This window comes from Lissotriton helveticus, chromosome 5_1 (genome assembly GCF_964261635.1).
Source record: "Lissotriton helveticus chromosome 5_1, aLisHel1.1, whole genome shotgun sequence".
In the NCBI taxonomy this organism is placed as follows: domain Eukaryota; kingdom Metazoa; phylum Chordata; class Amphibia; order Caudata; family Salamandridae; genus Lissotriton; species Lissotriton helveticus.
Genome location: NC_136065.1, coordinates 1097311908 through 1097332386, shown reverse-complemented (window position 1 = coordinate 1097332386; position 20479 = coordinate 1097311908). Strand labels below are relative to the sequence as shown.

The 20479-nt window shown below is 41.3% G+C and overlaps 1 protein-coding gene across 2 annotated transcripts in view; it reads left to right on the top strand.

The window, feature by feature from the left end:
- COL17A1 (collagen type XVII alpha 1 chain) overlaps positions 1 to 20479 on the top strand; it is a 190645-nt gene that overhangs the window by 116002 nt on the left and 54164 nt on the right. For both annotated transcript variants that reach the window (XM_078643723.1, XM_078643724.1), the window contains exons 30-37: positions 2276 to 2311; positions 3578 to 3649; positions 6896 to 6922; positions 10323 to 10358; positions 12105 to 12140; positions 12756 to 12836; positions 14562 to 14597; positions 19057 to 19125. In XM_078643723.1, the coding sequence (XP_078499849.1) occupies positions 2276 to 2311; positions 3578 to 3649; positions 6896 to 6922; positions 10323 to 10358; positions 12105 to 12140; positions 12756 to 12836; positions 14562 to 14597; positions 19057 to 19125 (393 nt within the window). The remainder of the gene's footprint in view (positions 1 to 2275; positions 2312 to 3577; positions 3650 to 6895; positions 6923 to 10322; positions 10359 to 12104; positions 12141 to 12755; positions 12837 to 14561; positions 14598 to 19056; positions 19126 to 20479) is intronic.

The following is a 20479-nucleotide window of genomic DNA, read 5'->3' as shown; positions in this document are numbered from 1 at the left end:
TAGAACACCACATCAACACATGGCAACAGGATCCTGAGAGAGCTGCACTGAAATCCTCTTGACATCAGAATATTCTTTGATGCTTCACCCACTAACCCTCATGCCATAGATTTGTGATGTTTTTGTGAGCCAAATGTAAAGAAACAAAACAAAACACAATATGTATCTCACTGACCACCCTGCATATGCTTCATGCATCTCACCATTGTTCATTTTGGTGCGCACAATATCGCAAAGACTCACACATAATAATAAAAATTGGACTGGAAAAGTTTACTGACTCCCAAAATGGGATTAGTACATTAAGCAACTCATCTTTGTGCTCACAAATTCCCATTGCTAACTTTGTACATCTGGCCCTGTGGCGGTACTTGTACCACTCTATAATAAGAAACAGACATACTACTGCTGTTTCCCTCTATGCCATCTGGGAAAGGAAACTATTACTATAAACTCAACTGTACACTCAAATAACCCTTTTGTATATTATTTTTCCCAAAGGTATTATTACCTTACACTTTTCTAATTCAGTGAATCCGTGTGCCAATACATTCCTAAAAATGATTGCCAATGAGTCAGTTTCATTCTCCTCTGTGGATGTCTTTTGATCCTACTGCACAAGACAGAGCTATTGGTAAACACATTTGCACATGCACGTGATGTATGCTTATGCAGATCCAACGCCTTCACCATCATGGATGTGTGCTTCCTGTCTGTTCCATCCTCTAAGTCAAACAAGTATACCTCTGTAACTTTGGCATTGGTAACTTCAGATGTGGGGAAATACCGCCCCATTCCCCACCCCACTTTAATATTGACCTTGGTATCTTAGAATTTATGTTTAGATGGACCTGCCTTACTGTCATGTCTCCAAAACCATCCCCTAAAGCCCTGTTCCATCTGTAAATTAGAAATTGCCTATCGAACGGATATCAGAGTTTGACGGAGAGTGTCGTGTGTGAATGTAAACAACCATCAGAAATGTCATTAAAACTAAGCTCTGTTGCAACTTTAGACACAATGTTTGACAAGGCTTAAAAAGCTGGGATTAAGCAGGCAGAAAAGATGCCCTGATGTCATGGCACCTAGAGACAGTCACGCTTGGAGCACGGTAGAAGCAGCAAGAACTCACTGAATGACTCCGGCATATTTAGAATTATTAACATCTTTATTAGATTGCACTTGCTTTTTTCAAATGTTAGCCGTGATGCAAAGAAGCTTCAAAGCATAGTACAAATATCACGAAGAATACAACGGAATAATGAAAAAGTCCAGTAAGGTTAAAGACAAGATGGTCGGTGTAGCATAAGTCTCACTCACTGCAGTAGTAAAATATAAATTAGCAAATATTCCGTTTAGTAAATAAATCAATTTCCTTCCAGTGTTCGAGAATATCCCATAGTACCCACTCACTTAGAAATACATTGTCCAGCGCACTGATCAGTGAAAAACGACTCCATTTCTCTCGCACAAGATTGTCAGTTTCACCCACCCACATCTGCTTTGGGCTATACCTAATTTCAATAGTATTTGTTCCAATGTACGATACTATTCAATTATTGGCCCCACTCTCTGCAACAGACTTCCTTTGATTTGTGATGCACTTCAGATAATTAAAATTTTTAGGAAGAAAAAAAAGACCTAGCTTTATAAGAAATAAACACTTTTTGATGTAGTCACTCTTACCAATTAGTGACAGGAAAACAACTTTGACCTCAGATCGATCTATCTATCTATCTATCTATCTATCTATCTATCTATCTATCTATCTATCTATCTATCTATCTATCTATCTATCTATCTATCTATCTATCTATCTATCTATCTATCTATCTATCTATCTATCTATCTATCTATCTATCTATCTATCTATCTATCTATCTATCTTTCTATCTATCTATCTATCTATCTATCTATCTATCTATCTAGTGTGCCTTAATCCAGCTCCTCATTTCTCTTAGAACAGACCGTATCTGCATCCTGTGCTTCTGATGGACATTTTTGTCCAGGGATACCCTCCTGACTGCTTACACCGGCAGCAGGCATCTTTGCTGACAGTCACCGCTCGTTCTTCCATCTTCTCCACATAAATGATGCATTTGCAATGTTTGCTGGAGGTATCTCAGTGCAGTGGTAAAAGACAAAGGTGCTTGCATGTCTTTATTCCACCAATTTAAGAGAACAAGTTTAAGAGGTTTTACTTCATGCAGACAAACAACTGGGAAAATGGGGATAGTTCTTGCAATAAATTCTGATAAGATATGTTTTCCAACAGGTCCTCCAGGCCCAGACGGACATCCCGGACCAAGAGGTGAGAAGGAACCATTCAGAATTCCACTAAATAATGCGCAAGGTAGTAGAATTAAGAGGCCAAAGGGTGAAGTGAACACTTTTAAGAGGGGACGTAGACCAGAGATTGGGTTACATTCACAGTTGTAGGAACCAGGAGAACATGCTGTCACGGTTTAGGTTAGAGGATTTTCTTCTTAAAACAGAAAATGAATTGCCTACATGACAGTTATACGTTCGTCAAATTTCGCCTTCTTACAATAGGTGAATGATATTCTTAAAAATTGTAGACCGGGCACAAGGGTTAATACAATTTTTGTTGGGGAAAGACCTCTTTGAGTCACAGAGAAATAATGCTACTGCTCTTCAGGAAGTGTATTTTTTGAGGAACTGGACATGTTGTACAATTAAGAACCATGCAATAAACAATGAATGTACAGGCAGAAAATGGGAGAGAAGGCCGACAGTTTGAAAACATACAGATGGTGGTGGTCCATGCTAAACCTTGATCAGTGGACCAAAAGGGAGCCCCATGAAAACCAGCTCAATCACTAAACTCACTTTTCAGGGTTATAAAGTGGAATATATTAATGGAAAGTTAAATCCTGTAAAGCATAGCTCACAGTCAAAGTCTAGTCCTATGAGAGCGACTGGTACTACGGATTTTATATCCAACAGCAACCGCTAAATACTCAGAACTGGGTATTCTCTGGACTTGTGCATGGCTTTGAACTCCACTAGGTTTGCGGAGTACATAATCCCCCAGAAGCTCTTGGTGAGTATCACTGGAAGAGCTTCGTGTTTAAGTTGGTCTTTGTTATTTGGGACAACAGGAATATTAGGACAACTTTGCTTTAAAGAATCAGTATTAATGCTGGTCTTGTCGAGCCACCAAACCGCAAAATCCAATTAGGTTTTCAGAATGACCAACAAATATACCAATATTCTTCACGGAAAGTCGTTAGTAAATTCATTTTCTCAACATATTCAACCTTGATGTTTTGAAAGCCTGGCCTTGATTTGCTCTTTTAGTGGCTTTTAAATTACACAGTAGTTGGATGTGCTAGTGTGAACGTGGGCTAAAAAGGGGTATAACATGCCCAGAGGTCAAGTGTTTTAGTAGTTTGCAATGTAGGCGCTGTACTGAGACATCTTAGCCATAGGACATCTTTTAGCACAGGAGGCACAGTAAGTATAGACCTAGGCATGGGCCATTGGGCCAAACTGTGACAACCATAAAATAAGGGTTCTTGAATGCCTACTGAGCAACCATTGCCATTATTTCTAGGTGAACCTGGACTTCTCGGATTACCTGGACCACGGGGCCCACCCGGACCAGCAGGGGATACAGGGGCCACAGGTGAGGAGCTTACAACGCCTGCTACATGCCTGAAAATCCTTATAATGTTGTTTCAGATCCTTCGATGAGCTAATTGACATTTCTTTTGTCATATGGATTGACCCTCGTGTTACACATACTTGTGTACGTTTGCATGGTCCATCGTTACTCATGCTTTTGATTGTTAATGAAATTTTAACAATTTGAAAAAAGATTATGCATAAGGTTTGTTCTCATTGTGAGTAAATAAACATTATTCGTTTTGAGAAGGGGGCTGTACAGTCAGCCAAAAATTCGAGTTATTTGTATGGCAGATTTTTCATTCCCGCAATACACAAAACTTTTGATTTGTAGCTAGATGCAAGCTCATTATAGAGTTAGCCTTTTATATTGTGTGTCCTCCCTATGGCAGACATAATGAAGCAGACCAAAAAATAAATCATAGTATCTGTGTTAATCTTAGGTAAAAGGGTATGTGGGGATTTTGCAGCAGCAAATCTGGAGAATTGTATTTGCTCATCTATTTTTATTGAAGTAAGGAACTTATTAAATAGGAGAAAATAAAGAAATGGAATTCCTCACTTTGCCCAAAAAAACAAGGGAGTCTCCTTTCTAAAAAGGCAGGTGTGGTACCTATGCCATAGTTCTTAGCTCTTGAAATAAACAGCCTCATAAATGCTCTTGAACAGTGGTACTCTTGAATATCGAGTACAAGAATATCGTGACACTATTATTGAGGATAAAATACCAAGCGGCCAAAAATCGAAAATAATGTGCACCGAGGGACGCATAGACTTACTATTCTTAACCCCACATCTATGTACCTTGGCAATATATCTCTATATTGTCAAGGTACATAGATGTGAAGTTGGGATAGAAAATCTATACATACTTACCTTTTGATATTTTGTCCCCCAAAAATTTGTACACTATGTTAGTGTCCCGCAATATGCTGGATTTGATGTTCAGGAACCACACCCTCTTGGACACATTGACTACAAAAGTGAAAAGGAAGGTAGGTGCTCCTCATCACTGCATGCCTAGGGAAGGACCCCGACTGCGTCCCCTTATCGCCTTCAATTGTTGAACGTTCCTCCCAAAAATATGGGTGTCCACGCATATTTCTATGTTATATGTGGTGCCAGCATTGAAAACCAGATCCCTGTCATGGTGGTAAATTCTGATTACTTGATGGGTGAAGTGAACTAAAATTCAGACTAGATTTACGACAAATTCCTCACTAAGACTGCAGACAGTATTCCCTGTGTGGACACTGGCATCAATCAGATAATAATCAGATAATACCAAAAAAGAAAATGGCTGCCAGTGAGCACGTACGGCACGTAAAAGGATAGAACTGTTTTTGGTTATCCTCATTATGGAGTGCAGTGCCTAATTTGCTTTGTTAATCCGTTTATTTATTCTTCTATATATGTTTTTTTTTTTATAATGCTGGTGCAGCTGTGAGCTCTCTCAAGGAAAGGGTTGCTGGGAGCGGGTAAAATGATAACCAGAGGACATATGTACCAGAAATATGTTTTCTCTGGAGACTCCAGACTTGCGTTTGTGATGCCGTCTGAGGTGTAGCTTGAAAGATTGTCAGAAAGGTGTCTCTGTGTAGGTTCAGAATTGTATACAGATGTCCTCTGAAGCTAGGGGTGAATACGCCATGTACAAGGGGAGGTGCTTTCAGCATGGTAGATTCTGCCATCTAAATCTTTGTATCTCGCTGGATGTGTGGAGTTTTGGGCAACTATCTTAGCAGTCCGAGTGGTCACTATAAAATAAACACTGCATTGAATAGGAGATAGGAGATATATCGTAGAGATGGTTGCTATGAAAGAAAGAAAAGGTAGAAAGAAAAAGGAAAATAAAGATAAGAAAACAATGACAAAGGGAGAAAGCGGGAATGGAAAGAAACCCACAAGAGAGAGATAAAAGATTCAGGAAGCGTAGGGTAGTGGAAGAAAGACTCATGAAGTGGAATGAAGAGAGGGAATCCTTGGTGTTTGTCAATGTCGCCATTTGTCCGTTCCACCAGCGGGCTACAAAGACATTTGTTTGCCCTCTACTCTTATAATTTTCTTTACAAGTTAAGCTCTCCAAGCTGTAGCAACTCAGCTATGCTGCCTACTGTGAGAGAAGAGGGAAGTGTGTAGCTGAAGGCCCACCTGATCCCAGGGCCCAAGGTTGAATGCTGAAGTTGGCAATTTGGAATATCTCAGCATTTTTGTGCAGATTTAAGCAGAGAAGTTGCTACAACAGCACTGACGTTTAAATATTTATGAAATTTCGGTGCACCCCAGTTTGGAATGTGGTGCAAAGAACCCCAATTCCCCAGGCAAGTTGTAGTGAGTTGGTAGAAGGCATAGAGGTAGCGATAATTCTCCAACATTCTTCAGCTGCATTGCCCTAAACAACAGAGGCCTCAGTATGAGTGCTCTCGTAGTCCTCCTTATATGTCCACCCCCAAAAATTACTGATACTGGGGGCACGGATACATCTGTGGTTGTTTATGACTGGAACCCTGTGGCTCCACCAAGAAATGGGGAACTAACAAGGGAATTTGTAAAACCCACACCTATACTTCTCCCAATGCTTTATTTTTCCAGAGTCTCACATAGAGATTTCAGCTGCTTTCTTCCTCTGGGTGCAAAAAAAACAGATTTCACAGGTCTCCAAATTACATCGGGGCAGAACATTGCTGTTATTGCCCCATCAAAATGAAAAGGGAGCTCGTAATGAGGCTCCATGCGAGTCACTTGTTCCGCTATATTGTAAATTTGTACTGAATGCAGCCTGGAGATTTGAAAAATTTCCAAACTTTAGTTGAAGAGCACTTCAGTAACCCCAAACTGGAGTTTTGTAGTAGACCCTTCGGCCCAACCTGCAAAATTCAAACCTAGGGGTAAGGTTCACCTGAGATTTTACTTACAATACAGATAGCCGGATATGAATGAGAGAGATTTGAGTAATGTCAAGTGCTAGGTACCTTGTGGTGTAGGTTAATGCTTTTTCATTTGTAGATGTAATTCGGACAGGTTTGGTGGTGTGTGCAGTTTAGTCCCAGAGCGTCATTCTGCAATTGGCATGCTGCTTGTTTTGTGTACTACAGATTGTAGGCAACAACATCTGTCACATCCGGTGCCACCATATACTAGCAGATAGGATTTTAGTGCCACTTTTACTAAAACAGTTACTTCCTAACTGTAATCTCTTTTCAGTGCCACGTTTTGTAAATCTTTCCTATTTCCATTCATCACACAGGTCTGCCAGGACCCCAGGGACCCCCAGGTAAGCCGTACAGCAGTTCTTTGTGAAATGTGCTTTGATCTGGTACAACAGTCTCAGGTGTCTCTCGCTGATGTGTGATAAGATCTCTGTAAAATGTGTTGCAAGTAATAAGAACCGACATTCCAATGTACGTAAGAGTTCACTCTCACACAGACACTGAAATACCGAGACACAGTTCTACATACAGACACCAGGCAAAGGCATACGGAGATACAGAGACAAACCACCAGAAGTACACATGGAATACAAAAAAAAATACGAATCACACAGACTGTACGATCAGGAAAACGTGGGCCGGGTCCAGGTGTGGAGTGTAAATCTCCACCTCCAACTCTCGCAACTTTTTTATGGGGAGATTCTTACACATGTATGTTTACTACTTAGGGCCCGATTATGATGCGGGCTGAAACAGCTCTGAGCGTCGGTCAGAGCCCTTCAGACTGCATCATAATCAGCTAGTCAGATTCCTTTCCGACCCACCCATTTTGAGGGGTCAGTCGGAAGGGAATCGGAATCGGATATCCAAATGGCCTCTGACGGGCTCGGAGAACCAGTCCGCCATTCGGAAAGCCTTCAGTGATCCTCGGCTGGCTCTTTCCGGCCGAGGGATTACGATAGCAGATTCCCACAGCCTTTCAGTGCTTGCCTTTCTGACACAGAAAGGCTTTGGGAATCTGTCTTTGGTGGCCCCTAGAGGGGCCCCATTGTGTTCAAGGCCGCTGAATGGTGGCCTAGGGGGCACCTATGGTGCCCCCCTGTTGATCCCTACACCCAGTGGCAGGCACCTTGAGGTGCCTGCCACTGGTGCAGCAGGGCCGGCTCTAGGCTCACGGAGGCCCTGAGCAGGGAGTGTAGGTAGGGGGCCCGAGGCCGCCAAATCCCTGCCAGGGGCCGCCACGCAAATATGTATCTAAGGATATATATTGGCGTGGCGGCCCCTGGGGTTTGGCGGCCCTGTGCAGGTGCACAGCTTGCACATGCCTTAGGCCGGCCCTGGGTGCAGGGATGAACTGCACCTCTGCACTTTACAATGAGAGCATGAATTCCGTTCAGAATACATGCTCCCATTTTAAAGTATAGGATTGTGACCAAGCAGGGTTCAGTCGCATCCTACTTGCTGGGCTGGAACCGACGACAGGAGGTCGTTCGGTTCCAGTTCCCAAACGATGCCGTCCGACATCATAATCGGGCCCTTAGTGGTATATGTGGAAGAGATTAGGGGGAGTGGCTTGAAAAAGGGGAATACCCACAACCTAATGGTAGGGGTTTAGGAAGGGGTAAGGAGGGGTTTAGGGATGGCTAACAGACACTCATGCACAAAAGAGTAAATCCATTGCTATTCACAAACTTCTAGAGTTACTACAGCCAAAAAGGGCACAAAACGGTAGTAAATGTACTCCAGCTCAGACTTGGAATACGTCCAGCACCACCCATGGGCTACCACTGGCTATATAACACCCTTCCATAAGGTAATAAAATAATATAGGCAGAGACTTAAAATAGAACCCAATAGGCAATAATATTAAAATGCAATGATTTATTTTGACTTTTTAAATATAAATTTAAATTAATGTTAAAAAAGATACATAAATAAAGCAATACATAATATTATGTGATAAAGGTAAACTCATTTGATAACTTTTTTAAATTTTAAAATAAATGTCATTTGTTTAAAAAAATACATTAAATTAATTTTATACATAGCACATAAGTGACTATAAATATATCAACATTATATTTGACGTGTGATTTTTTTATAAGATATTTAAAAAATATTGTTGACATAACTTAATATATTTAAATTAATGAAATATATCATTAAAAATTAAGGTATTAGTCCTGTAGCATTTTCTATTTTGTTCTGCATTTCAAATAAATGAAATAAATATATAAAAATAATTTACTTTAATATTAAGCATAAAAATATTTTCACAAATTGTTTTATGTTTAATAAAAACATTTTAATTTTTCCTATAATTTACCATGGGAAGATCTTATTTTCTATGGGAAGGTGTTGCAGTACAAGTAGTTGACCATGTGTGGTGCTAGACTTACTATTGGGTCCTTTTTGTCTGTAGTAACTTTGCACTTCTAAATGTGTCTCCACTTCTTGTTTCAGGGGGAGAAGACAGTCTAGACTTTTGCCCTTATTATGAGTTTGTCGGAATAGGGTGGGGTATATGTCACACATGGTACAAACCATTACCCCAGGGAGAGGTATTTATCACATGTGTGAAATACCTCCTATTCCAAATTTTGAGAAGGAAAACGAGGCATAACATGTGGAGTCCGTTTTTAACACCAAATTCTGCAGGTTTTCCCATTTTTCCTAGCCTTTTTCCACGATACAGTTCGGCAGGTTTGATCAGCCGAAATTTACCAGGTGAAAACAGCAAGTGTGTGATAATTATCACACAACTCATAATTCCAAACCCTATGTAAACACGTATTTAACTGGGATCAGAATTATCTCTGAACATTTAACAAGGACCAGTTGATCAGCCGAAATTTACCAGGTGAAAACAGCAAGTGTGTGATAATTATCACACAACTCATAATTCCAAACCCTATGTAAACACGTATTTAACTGGGATCAGAATTATCTCTGAACATTTAACAAGGACCAGTGTAGTAAATGTGCACTTCGAAATGGTGAAAAGACAGAAACAGTACATTTGCAAGTGTGAGAGTAAATGTGTAGATTTACTCACTCGTGAATTTCCCTAGTTGACTAGGCATCAAGGTGTCCAAAAACGATTTAGTTATTTAAAGGTCATTTAAAGGTCAAATGGAAAACAACGTTAGAACTTCCCTAGAGAGTGTTTCTGCCAAAGTGTTAAGAGATCAATCAGTAGTCCTCGTTCATATCACTGGGTTAAGTTTCTGTCAGGGCAATTGTCACACTTAAAATCTTTCTGAGGGAGGCAAATAAGTATTGAAAAGGCCAGAGAGCTTCATAGATGAATAAAGGCTACAAGAGTTTAATGTGATGTTAGTGTTCATCTCAGAAGGCTGAGAGGGGCATGGCAGCACTGTATACATATTTAATATGGGTTGACCAAGAAAGGAATTATGTTCATCAAGCCATATATATAGAAGATGGAATTGTTTAAAAGTAGACAGTGAAATAATTCAGTCTAATTACTAAGAAAAAAACATTCTAATCTTCTGAGCAGTTACTGCTGGTAAAGCCTCAGAGCAGGGCAAATCAAAGGCCTCAGGTATCCCTTGATATTGTAAAGTAAGTATAAAGTACATTAGTAAAATACCTGCCGTGCACCAGGGCATTGGGTTTGGCATGGCAATCTACTCTCTAAGCAATATTACGAATTTTAAAAATATCTAACCAATGAAAATGTTAAACATGTAAAAAGAATATGTTTGTTTCTAATTGAAACAGGACCCGCAGGCAATCCTGGACGCCCTGGAAATAAAGGTGAGCTGCCATGCCTAATATTAAATACACATTAGACAGTTTTTATTTGACGGTTTTAATATTTTGATGTATTTGTTACACATACCCGATGCACCTTTATTAATAATGTGGTGAGTAAACACAGAAGAGGAAAAATGTCCACCGCGTACAGTTGAAACGCTTCATTTCAGTTGAACAACTTGCAAACAATACCGCATACTAAGTGCCATCCAAAATAGGCCATTACTCTGTAAGTGAAGGTGCGGTACTCTTTGAATTATGTATTTAATGCTCTTAACCTAGCTCAAGCTGATCTGTATTAAATTCTGAAGCCCATCCAAGGAATGACATCCTTGGAAGAAGTCAGAAGAGATGGTCATCTGTTTGTGGCTGACCAGAGGGACCCTCTCCACCACACTGAGAATAGCTTAGATAGCAATGGGCAGGTCACAACAATCAGCAGAGTGCTGCAGATAATGATGATCTTAAATTTGTTACTCATCATCAGCTTCATGTTTAGTTGCTGACAAGTATCCTGTCACTATCTGCTCCCAGTACCCCCCAGATAACGAAGCATCAACCACTACACTAGCAAAAATGTGTGGGACACAGTCATCTTCTGGTAGCCTGTTGACGCTGAGGTTGTGTCAATGTAAGATAAGATGATCTGAGGACATGTTAGGTAACTGACTCGCTTGTGCTGGTGTGCCCCTTATAGGGTAAGCCCCACACTACCCTGAATCGTGCAACCTAGAACATTTAAAAACGCTCTCGCTAGGGTACGCGCGATATGTCTGAGCTAGAGAGAAAAGCATTGAAACAAATTGTTGGTTCAAAACTCTGCTCTGTTTAACTGCAAGTACAATCACAATGGTCTGGCATTGGAGGAGGGTGAACCCAATGGTTCCCCGATGCTGTCTCCCACAGGGTGCACTGAAAGGGCGGACTCACTGTGTGCCGTATCCTAGGTGATGCGCAGTTAGCCTACCGCCAAGAACGCTTTTGCCTGTGCACCTGTGTCAAAAATATGACACAGGCACACATCTGCAAAGTTTTCCCTCAGTTGCATGGGCTCAAAGCCCGTGCAAATAAATGACCATCCACTTTGCACTGAATGGGCTCTGCATACTACAGAAGGGGCTTGCAAGTGTTGGGCCTCCATTCTGTGATACAGAGTGACCTGGGAAAGTAAAAGAGGATTCAAATGCCCTGAGTGCCTTGGGAGAACCTCTGTTACCTGGCCCTTTTCTCTGAATAATTCCCAAAAGTTGTACTAGCAATGCCACACTTCAAATGTATTTTTATAAATATGGTACAATAAGATTGTTGTGTGCTAGGGCTCTAGACATGAGGCAAGATTCCCCTGTCTCAATCATCAGGGCTGGCACATGCTCCTAAGGATGGTGCACTGGAGTTGCTGATGGAAGATCATCCCCATCCCAATATAAAGAAATCTGTTCAGAATAATCCTGCACTTTATCTTTCGCTTGTGCTGAGATGCCAACAGTACTATCTGTGAAGCATACAAGAGGATAGGTAGGCAGTAAAGATTGAAATCAAATACACCTGATGAAGGACACACATCCGTTTCTATTGCCAGCCCACTCTGAGTCCATTATCCATCGTGGAGTCTTAACATGGCTGTAGGGAAGTGTTATCTTGAAGAGGAATGGATAGAGTCGACAACAAGTGAAAGAGCTGTTATGGCAGGGGTGATAGTAATCTACCACTGTTTTATCCTAAAGTTATTTCTCTCTTTTCTTGTAGGTGATACCGGAGACCCGGGCAGGGTCATCGCTGCCGGTAGGTATTATTAGCTTATCCTTTATCTCATCTTTTATGTGCTAGAAGTATTCGTTTTTTAAATGTCTTGATCTGAAGTGCATGCAGATTAGATTCTCTTTTAATGCTGAGTCTCATTAAAGACCAATTGATATTAATTGTCACTGCACATTGGGACATTCAACAAACACTTGACACCTGAGCTCTGTTTACTCTTTTCAAGTTAAGTTTTCATTGTCAGGTTCATTGGGGCCCTCGCTTGTAAATTTTAAGAATCAGAAAACAAGATAACAAAATCCGTTTGTGAACTTGAAATTCACAAACTAATTGATAAATATCCACATATATTTCAGAGACACAATCCATTTGCGTATCTCCTGTGGTAAGCGAAGAGTTGTCTTAATCCCCTTGTAAACAAGAAGACTGTGAAAGTGCTTAACACCTTTTTACTTTCAGTAGCACAAGTGCCCATTTCTTTCGCTCCATCTTGGACTACCCCTACAGTGAGCAATGATTCTAGAACCAGGGTGATGCCTGCTGTTCTGCAGACTCTGCCTATATCATGGCCTGTGTACCCAATAATATGACGTGCAGATGTGATGAGCTATCTGTTGTTATTTATGTGTTGTATTATAGAGGGATCCTCTTCGGTCACTATTCCTGGTCCACCAGGACCCGCAGGACAACCAGGAGCCCAAGGACTTCCAGGCGTTTCAGGTAAACAGTCAATTCCCGTAGATGTTAGTAACAAATCTATTTATTTGTGAATTAAATGATTCAGATTTTCATAATGAAAGGTGCAGTATACAGAAAATCATTTTAGACCATATGGAACATGTGTTAATTTGCATGGGAACTAATTAGTAGAATACCAATATCTGGATATCGGTACTTGGAATACTAGACTAGCGACAGAAGGAAATACTTGAATTATTCTTAACCAATGGTAGTATTCTGTTACATCAGTTTTTGTTTATCTGTGTCATTACAGACACTGGTAACCAGATGCACACCAGTCTAGTCCCCACTCCTAAAGGACACCCCAGAACAAATTGCTAGGCCATGTCTTCTCTGAATGGTAACACAAGTCACCACAAACATGTTTACGATTTAATGAGCCCCATGATGGAGTTGCGGCTTCAGTCCCTGGGGCACAGCATGCTTCTGGTCTATGCTGGAGCACACTATGTCACTTCAGGGGTCACTTGCTAAAGGGTGATACCGTGCAAGACAGCCTAAGTCGGTTTATATTGCAGTATTTATGAACTCCACTGAGAGCAGGAGGATGTGGTCAACCATTGGGATCATAAAGCTTGAAAATTGAAAGAAATAAATACAGGGCAAGTATTTGAAATTGTGTTTAGATACTAGAGTGGCATTGGATACACTTCACTGCTGGGCAAAAGTAATATATACGTCCTTCAGTAAATCTAAGATACATTCCTAGAGATGGGGAGAATCTATGTGGAAATTCTAATTCCATTAAGGAAATTTTGAAAGCGGTTGCTCAGGCAGCACAAAATGGAGGTAGTAGCATTAAGGACACAAAATGCCATGGATCGATCTCCTAAATCTGGGTTACCCTCCATTTAAATTTTCATTGAATACAAATTCTTACAAAAAAGACAGTTTAAAGTTTGCACATATTAGTACACATAAATGATTCAGGATCTTGAAAGATAATCTTATAGCCAGAATAATTTATAAACATGATTCAGAAAGCGATAAACTACAATTCAGACAAATTGTATCCATCATAAACAGTGAGTCATGAGCTGAATATAAATGAAAATAAAATAGCAATGTGAAGAACTTGTAGCAAAAGAAATGTCAATGTCATTCTCTGCCTTCTGTAAGAGACATGAGTCAAAAGAGTGGAAACACTTCAGACAATAGTAGTAATCCGCGAGTGACAAACTGTTTATGGTGGAACAAAGGCGTTTCAGCAAAGGGCGTGGTTTTACCCTCACCGTATCCTCATAGTTTGAGGTTTTAGAACAACCCCAACAGGGGCAACTGGAACACACCTATGGTGAAAAAAGTGCGCCTTCATTTTGGAAATATTTATTGACCTCAACTTTAATGGCTTCATTCACCCCAACTAGAATACGCTGTCATTGACCGAGTTGATCCATTATTTTGTAAGGCCTTCTTGTGTGCCAGAATTCAACCTATCTTTATTGCAAGAATGTATCTGTACAGTGGTAATCACGTGGTTAATGTCATCTTTATTTTTGCATATTCATTCCTGGATTTACTCAAAAAACGTAATCTCCCTTTGGTAACTTGCACATTCTGAAATATGTGTTTTGATGTGCATATTTCTTTTGCACATATTTCAGGAAATATTTGATGATTTAACTGTGAACATGTATACTTCTTTCGTTGCATTTTCTCTTTAATGCAAACATTAAAATCTGGCACAATTTGTTTTTAAACCAGGTCCCGTCGGGCCAGCTGGACTCCCAGGACCACCAGGTACAGTGTGCAATTCATAGTCCACAAGTTATGTCAACCAGTCTTTCTTTTGAGTTCCTCTCCATCTTTTAAAATAAAATTGAGCTAATCTGACCTCTAAGTAACCCCTTATAGTCTGTTGAATTATGAAAGACGCTGGTAACTGTATCCACCTCACAGGCTTCTGTGTAGATCTGTTTTGCTGCAAGGTGTCCCAGAGCGTTAAACATGTTACACAATAACTTATTGAGGGAAAGTTGTCTCCCAAGTCGTAGTTTTTTTTTCTCTAAAAGCAAACCCAATCTGAGCTGCATATGTTGTGTCTGGCCTGTTGATCCTAACCACGTTCATTGCCTCTGTCTTTCTCACTATGGCGAAGAGCTTCGCTGTTCATTTGTCGGACAGATTGACACCTTTTGTCCAGCTCTCAAAGTCAGTACTGCAGCAGCCAGAAAATTGGCCAAGAAAACATAATGGAGGCCAATAACGAATCATTGAAGTCAGGAAGATTCACGAGGCGCATGGAGGTGCTGAACCACTCTGCATGTAGTTAGGTCACTTTAACCTCGGCGGGTGAGCTTGTCACACTCAATGTCCACCCAACCTGTATCATAAGTAACACTAAAGGCAGGCAGTACCCTAAGTAAGTAATCACCAATGCTCCGTCCACAGTCATTTATTGTGCCTGCCATTTTGACGCGAATGCTACACCTTACAGTAAGCGGTTGTGAGATTGTGGGGAGTGCCAGAGTAGTGCCCAAAGCGAGAGGTATATTTAAGTGACCACCCAGTGGGCAGGCTGTTCCTGAAAAGTGGTTTAAAATCCAGATTGCTCTTTTTTACTCAGAGTGTTGGACTCAGACTTGTCAACCTTTCAAGCAACGCAGCAAGGCAACTTGCTGCGCTGTCTTGTGTGAAAGGGAGACGTCAGAAGTGCACTACATCTACTAAAATATGGCACACCTCTGACCTTTCATTGTGCTGGTGCACTTCAGACCAAACGGACGAGCCGCAGACCGTATTCTTCACCATTTAATGGAGAACCCCGGTAGACAGTCCGCCACTGGGTCCACAGGCCATTCTTCTGCTAGCCTCCTTGGCAGCGCGTTCCGATATTTTTTTATTTTTTATTTTAGGGAATTTATAGAGCACGCAGCTACCCAAAATGGTTTCCCGGTGCTAGAGCAAAACAGTTACAGGGTGCATAAGCCGAAAAGGAATCCATTAGCCCATTAGGAGCAGTTAAGTCTTCAGATTCTTACGGAACAAGAGTAGAGTGTGGCAGTTCCTAAGAGCCAAAGGAAGGGAGTTCCAATTCTGGGCCCAAATATGCAAAGGAGCGACCCTTCATGCGGGCCAAGCGAAACCTGGACATGGTGCATAGCGCAAGGTTAGCTGATCTCAGTGCCCGGGTGGGGACATATGGTAACACCAGGCCACGGATGTATGTTGGGGGAGGCATGCCTAGCATGGCCTTACATTTAATATGTTTGCTGACCTTGAGCCAGTGAAGTTTATGGAGCAAGGGAGAGACAGAAGTTTGTCTAGGAAGTCGAAAGAAAAGGTGGGCAGCTGCATTCTGGATGATCTGTAAATGGCGGATCACAGATTTAGATGTGTTCAGGTATAGAACTTTTCCATAGTCCAATCTGGACGTTATCAAGGCCTGTAAAACCGTTCTTTGGGTATTCAAAGGAATCAGCCAGAGATTTTTCTTGAGCCATTTGAGAGTGAAAAACAAGAGGCTTGAGTTTTGAGACCTGCGGCTTAAGTGTAAGGTCCTTATCAATAATAAAGTCAAGGTTCTTGACTTTATCAACTGGGGCAGGTAAGGGTCCCAGGGAGGTTGGCCAGTGTTTAACTCCCCAGATTTCGGGATTGTTGCCCAGAATCATAACTTCAGTTTTGTCGCCATTAAGCTTTAAAGCAATTCTGTTCATCCAGCGGGCGACATTAGTCAGACCTTGCCTAAGTGGGGCGCATCTAGGTTCTGTGCATTAGAAAGTGAGAAAATGATCTGGGAGTCATCAGCGTACGAAAACAGAGTGAGACCAGACTCCTCAATCACGTCCATCAGAGGGCGGAGGTAAATGATAAAAAGCAGGGGACTCAAAATGGAGCCCTGTGGAACCCCCGAGGGCAGCTAGAGGGCCTTGGATGTGTTATCTGTTGATGAGACTTGAAAAGTACAATCTTTCAAGAACGAGGACATCCATCTTAGTGCCAGGTCAACAATGCCTAGTATCTCCAATCTATCTAGTAATATAGAATGTAGAACTGTATCAAAAGCCGCATTTAAATCCAAAAGGATAAGGGCGGCTGTCCCACTGGAATCCAGCTCTTGAAGAAGGAGCTCTGTGACTCCCAGTAAGGCGTAGTCCGTACTATGGCCTGCCCTAAAGCTGGACTGAAACGGATGGAGCTGATTGCAGGAAGTAACAAAGGAGGAGAGTTGAGTGTTGAAATGCTTTTCAAGAATCTTAAAGAATCTTAAAAAAAACTGGGAGGCGAGAGATAGGCAGACAATTGGCCCAACAAAGGGGGTCAAGGCCATCCTTCTTGAGCAGAGGGTGTACTACAGCATGTTTCCAATTCTGGGGGACATAGCATATACTCAGAGAGGAGTTGAGAAGATCTAGAATCATTGTAAAGGCAGCATCGTCAATCAATCTAAGTTTAGACATGGGAAGAGGGTCTAGTGGAGAGCCAGACTTAATGATGTCTAATAAAGTATGCAACAATGCTAAATCCAATGGGAGGCAATTCCACCTACGCACTTACCCTTCTTATGGGCTTCTCCAGTAGGCAGCTTGCCTCTGGATCATAACCACTTGCAATGCTCAACTGAAGTGTAACAGTAGTCACATTCCTTTGCTCCATGCGGGACCCCGCCGACCGAATAGATTTATTCCCCAGAAGTCTGATGCACAACCCTTCCTCCAATGCCTAAATTACCTTTATGCAGGGCTAATTGATTGCCCTTGTTATTGCATTCTCCCAATCAAGATGACCCCAGGCGAAGGAGTAATACCTTAAATCTCTCACCAGATACTAGGTGCTCACACACCTTGCCCTGATGATGATGTCACATCTATAGAGGTCAAAACGCCATCGGCTGTAGACATACCGATTCTTCTTTTACTATATAAAAAAAACTAAAGGAGTCAAACGCCGTGTTGGTTTTAGTTGATAGATCTTTTCACCACTCACTTATCACTGTTCTTTCACTCAACTGAAGGCACTGGATCTTGTCTTACACTATCAAAAGATTTCATATGCTTCAATAATATGCAACAAATACATTCATTGCATTACAACATCAGTTATTTGCCTGCTTCTATACTTATCCTAGTGAACTAGTGACTGCCTGGTCGTAAGATCTACTTAGACCCTTCGCATTTTCGCGCTTTCTTGACTAAAGGCTTAAATTGAACCACTGGCTTTTACAATATGGCACACTTCAGCCAGCCTAGCACTAATGCAGGCACCCTTTCATAGTGACCAAGGGTGCCTGCATTAGCGGAAGGGTTATTTTTGTGCAGGAAGTTTTACCTTCCTGCACAAAAGAATCCTTAAAGGCAGAAAAAAGCACACCTGGAAAGAGGAAGTAAAGGGGAGAAATGAAAATATTTTCCTAATTATGCTCTCTCGGGTAGGTGCACAGTTTTGGTGCAAATCCAGGTTTACTGCCTTTAGTAAATCTGGGTTTGTGTCAAAGTACATGGGTGGATGCATGGGCACACCCATGCTCCTCCAATGCAACCCCTGCCGGACGCAATGCAACGCAGTGTAAGGTGCTGCATTGAATAAACAAAATTTGTAGAGCGCCCTCAGCTTTTCTAAGCAAGAGCATCCCGGCACAAGAGAAGCAAGAGACTAAGTACGATACTGGACTACTGCCCTAGTTCATTGCATTACTGTTTTTGCTTTACAAAGTCACGCGAGATGACGCAAATGGCGCTTTCCTTGCGTTGTAAATCTTGATTAGCATTTTGCATGGTGGCTGGCTGCACCAAAACTGTGGCGCAATCACCACACAAAATTGCAGTATATCGGGGCTTTAGTGATTATCCTTTGCGATATGATCCAGTACTGTGATCTACCAGTGCTGTGTCAACACTGCACGGCATCCTGGGAAGAATAGACCCTCGATGCTGCACACATGGATGGGCGCCTGATGATCATACATAATTTTCTCCTAAAAGGCGCATATTTGCTGCATTTATCTGCTGCAGAATAAGTTCCCAATTCACACAGAAACAAAAAGGGAAAAGAGGGCGTCAGCTGCTTCACCTTTTTACATGAGCCTATTGAAATATTAGTTCACGGAAGATTGTGTCTTTAAGGAGAGGAAGAGTCTGCACATCGTTTACATTTTTCTTGATTATATGTTTTTTGTTTTACTTTTTTACATTTCTAATTTACTTTCCTATCTAGATAAAACTATGCTAACCTGTTATTTACATTTTTGAATACGTAGGTGTTAAAGGAGCCCGTGGTGATCCTGGTGAAACATCAGTCGTATACAGCTCTTCCCAAACCTCAGAACGTAAGGAAGTAAAATAAATGTTTATATTTATGGAATAGATAGCTCACTAAAGCGGCAGTTCAAAGTACCACGCAGCAACAGAGACGTAACCACACCATTTGCATACGTCCTCTCTTGGCACTGGTTAAATACATTTAAGAACAAGAAATGTTTCATAGGGATGACATATTCATTTCAGTATCAAAAAGAAATGAGGAAAAATCTGCTGAGCAGTGCAGAACGAACCATTCTCTTGTAATTCACTCTCGTGTCCCCCTGTCATTCTGATTGGGTAACGATTGCCATTGCAACCACATTGCGAATGGAGTCACCCCCCACTCTCCATCTCCTAGTCTGGCAGGCACAGTGCCATAGAGAAACTGAGTTGCAAAGCTTTCCCTGGGCCCTCCGCTGCACATCACAAAGGTGTTAACAAGGAGTTATGTGGGAGACGTCCATTTTGGATGAATTACACTTTGATTTGCAGCTTTTTAGGTCGAGCCTGGGCGCATGCGCTGCTCTATGAGGCATGCTGTATTCAAGTAGGGACTTGAAGCTCCTTCCACTCTCTGTCCATATATTTCATTGGCTTGTGTCACTGTCCACTGTAAACTGTGGCTGTTCATTGGTCAAAAGGCCTAGTACTCCCGTCTTAGTACCGCCTTGTCTCATTTTGTAACCTCCCATGGCGACACTCCCTGTTACGTGTGTTGCTTCTCAGTAGGCTTTAATTACAGCCTCTGAGCACTATTTTCTCAAATAGCTTTGCCCTTCCTGCTGTTGCAGGCAGGAAACGCTCCCTCCTAATGCTTTTTAAAACATTTTTAAAGCACACGCATTTGCAATGTAATAGGTCTCGCATTTGCTTGAGTTTAAGCTATTGACATTGTAAATGACAATGCCATTTATGTATCTGTTTTAAAAACAACACATAAATAAAAGGCATTGTCATTTACATTGCCAATAGCTCAAACTCTCATAAATGGGAGACCTATCGCATTGCAAATGCTTATTTTGCATAGTTTTGAGGTCAGCAGGAATTGTGTCAGTGTTCTGGTCAATTTGATTGTGTTTATGATGTTTTAGAGACTGCATGCAGATGTTATTGTTGCAGATGTATTTTGGTCGCTAGAGGCCTCCATATGAATTGAATTTAAAGATAACTCTGCCATGATGTAGCACTGCATGTATAATGAACATTAATAAGTGGAGCTGCTTGCTCTGCAAAGTGCTGTTTAACCCTGTTTTGTCGCTGTGCACAGCCAGTCGTTCTTTTATTTGATCTACCCGTCTTTTTGTTATATATCTGTGCCATGGTTGTCTGTTTGTTCGTCTCCGTCATCTGTTGTTTCATCTTGGTCGTCAGTTTTTTTCA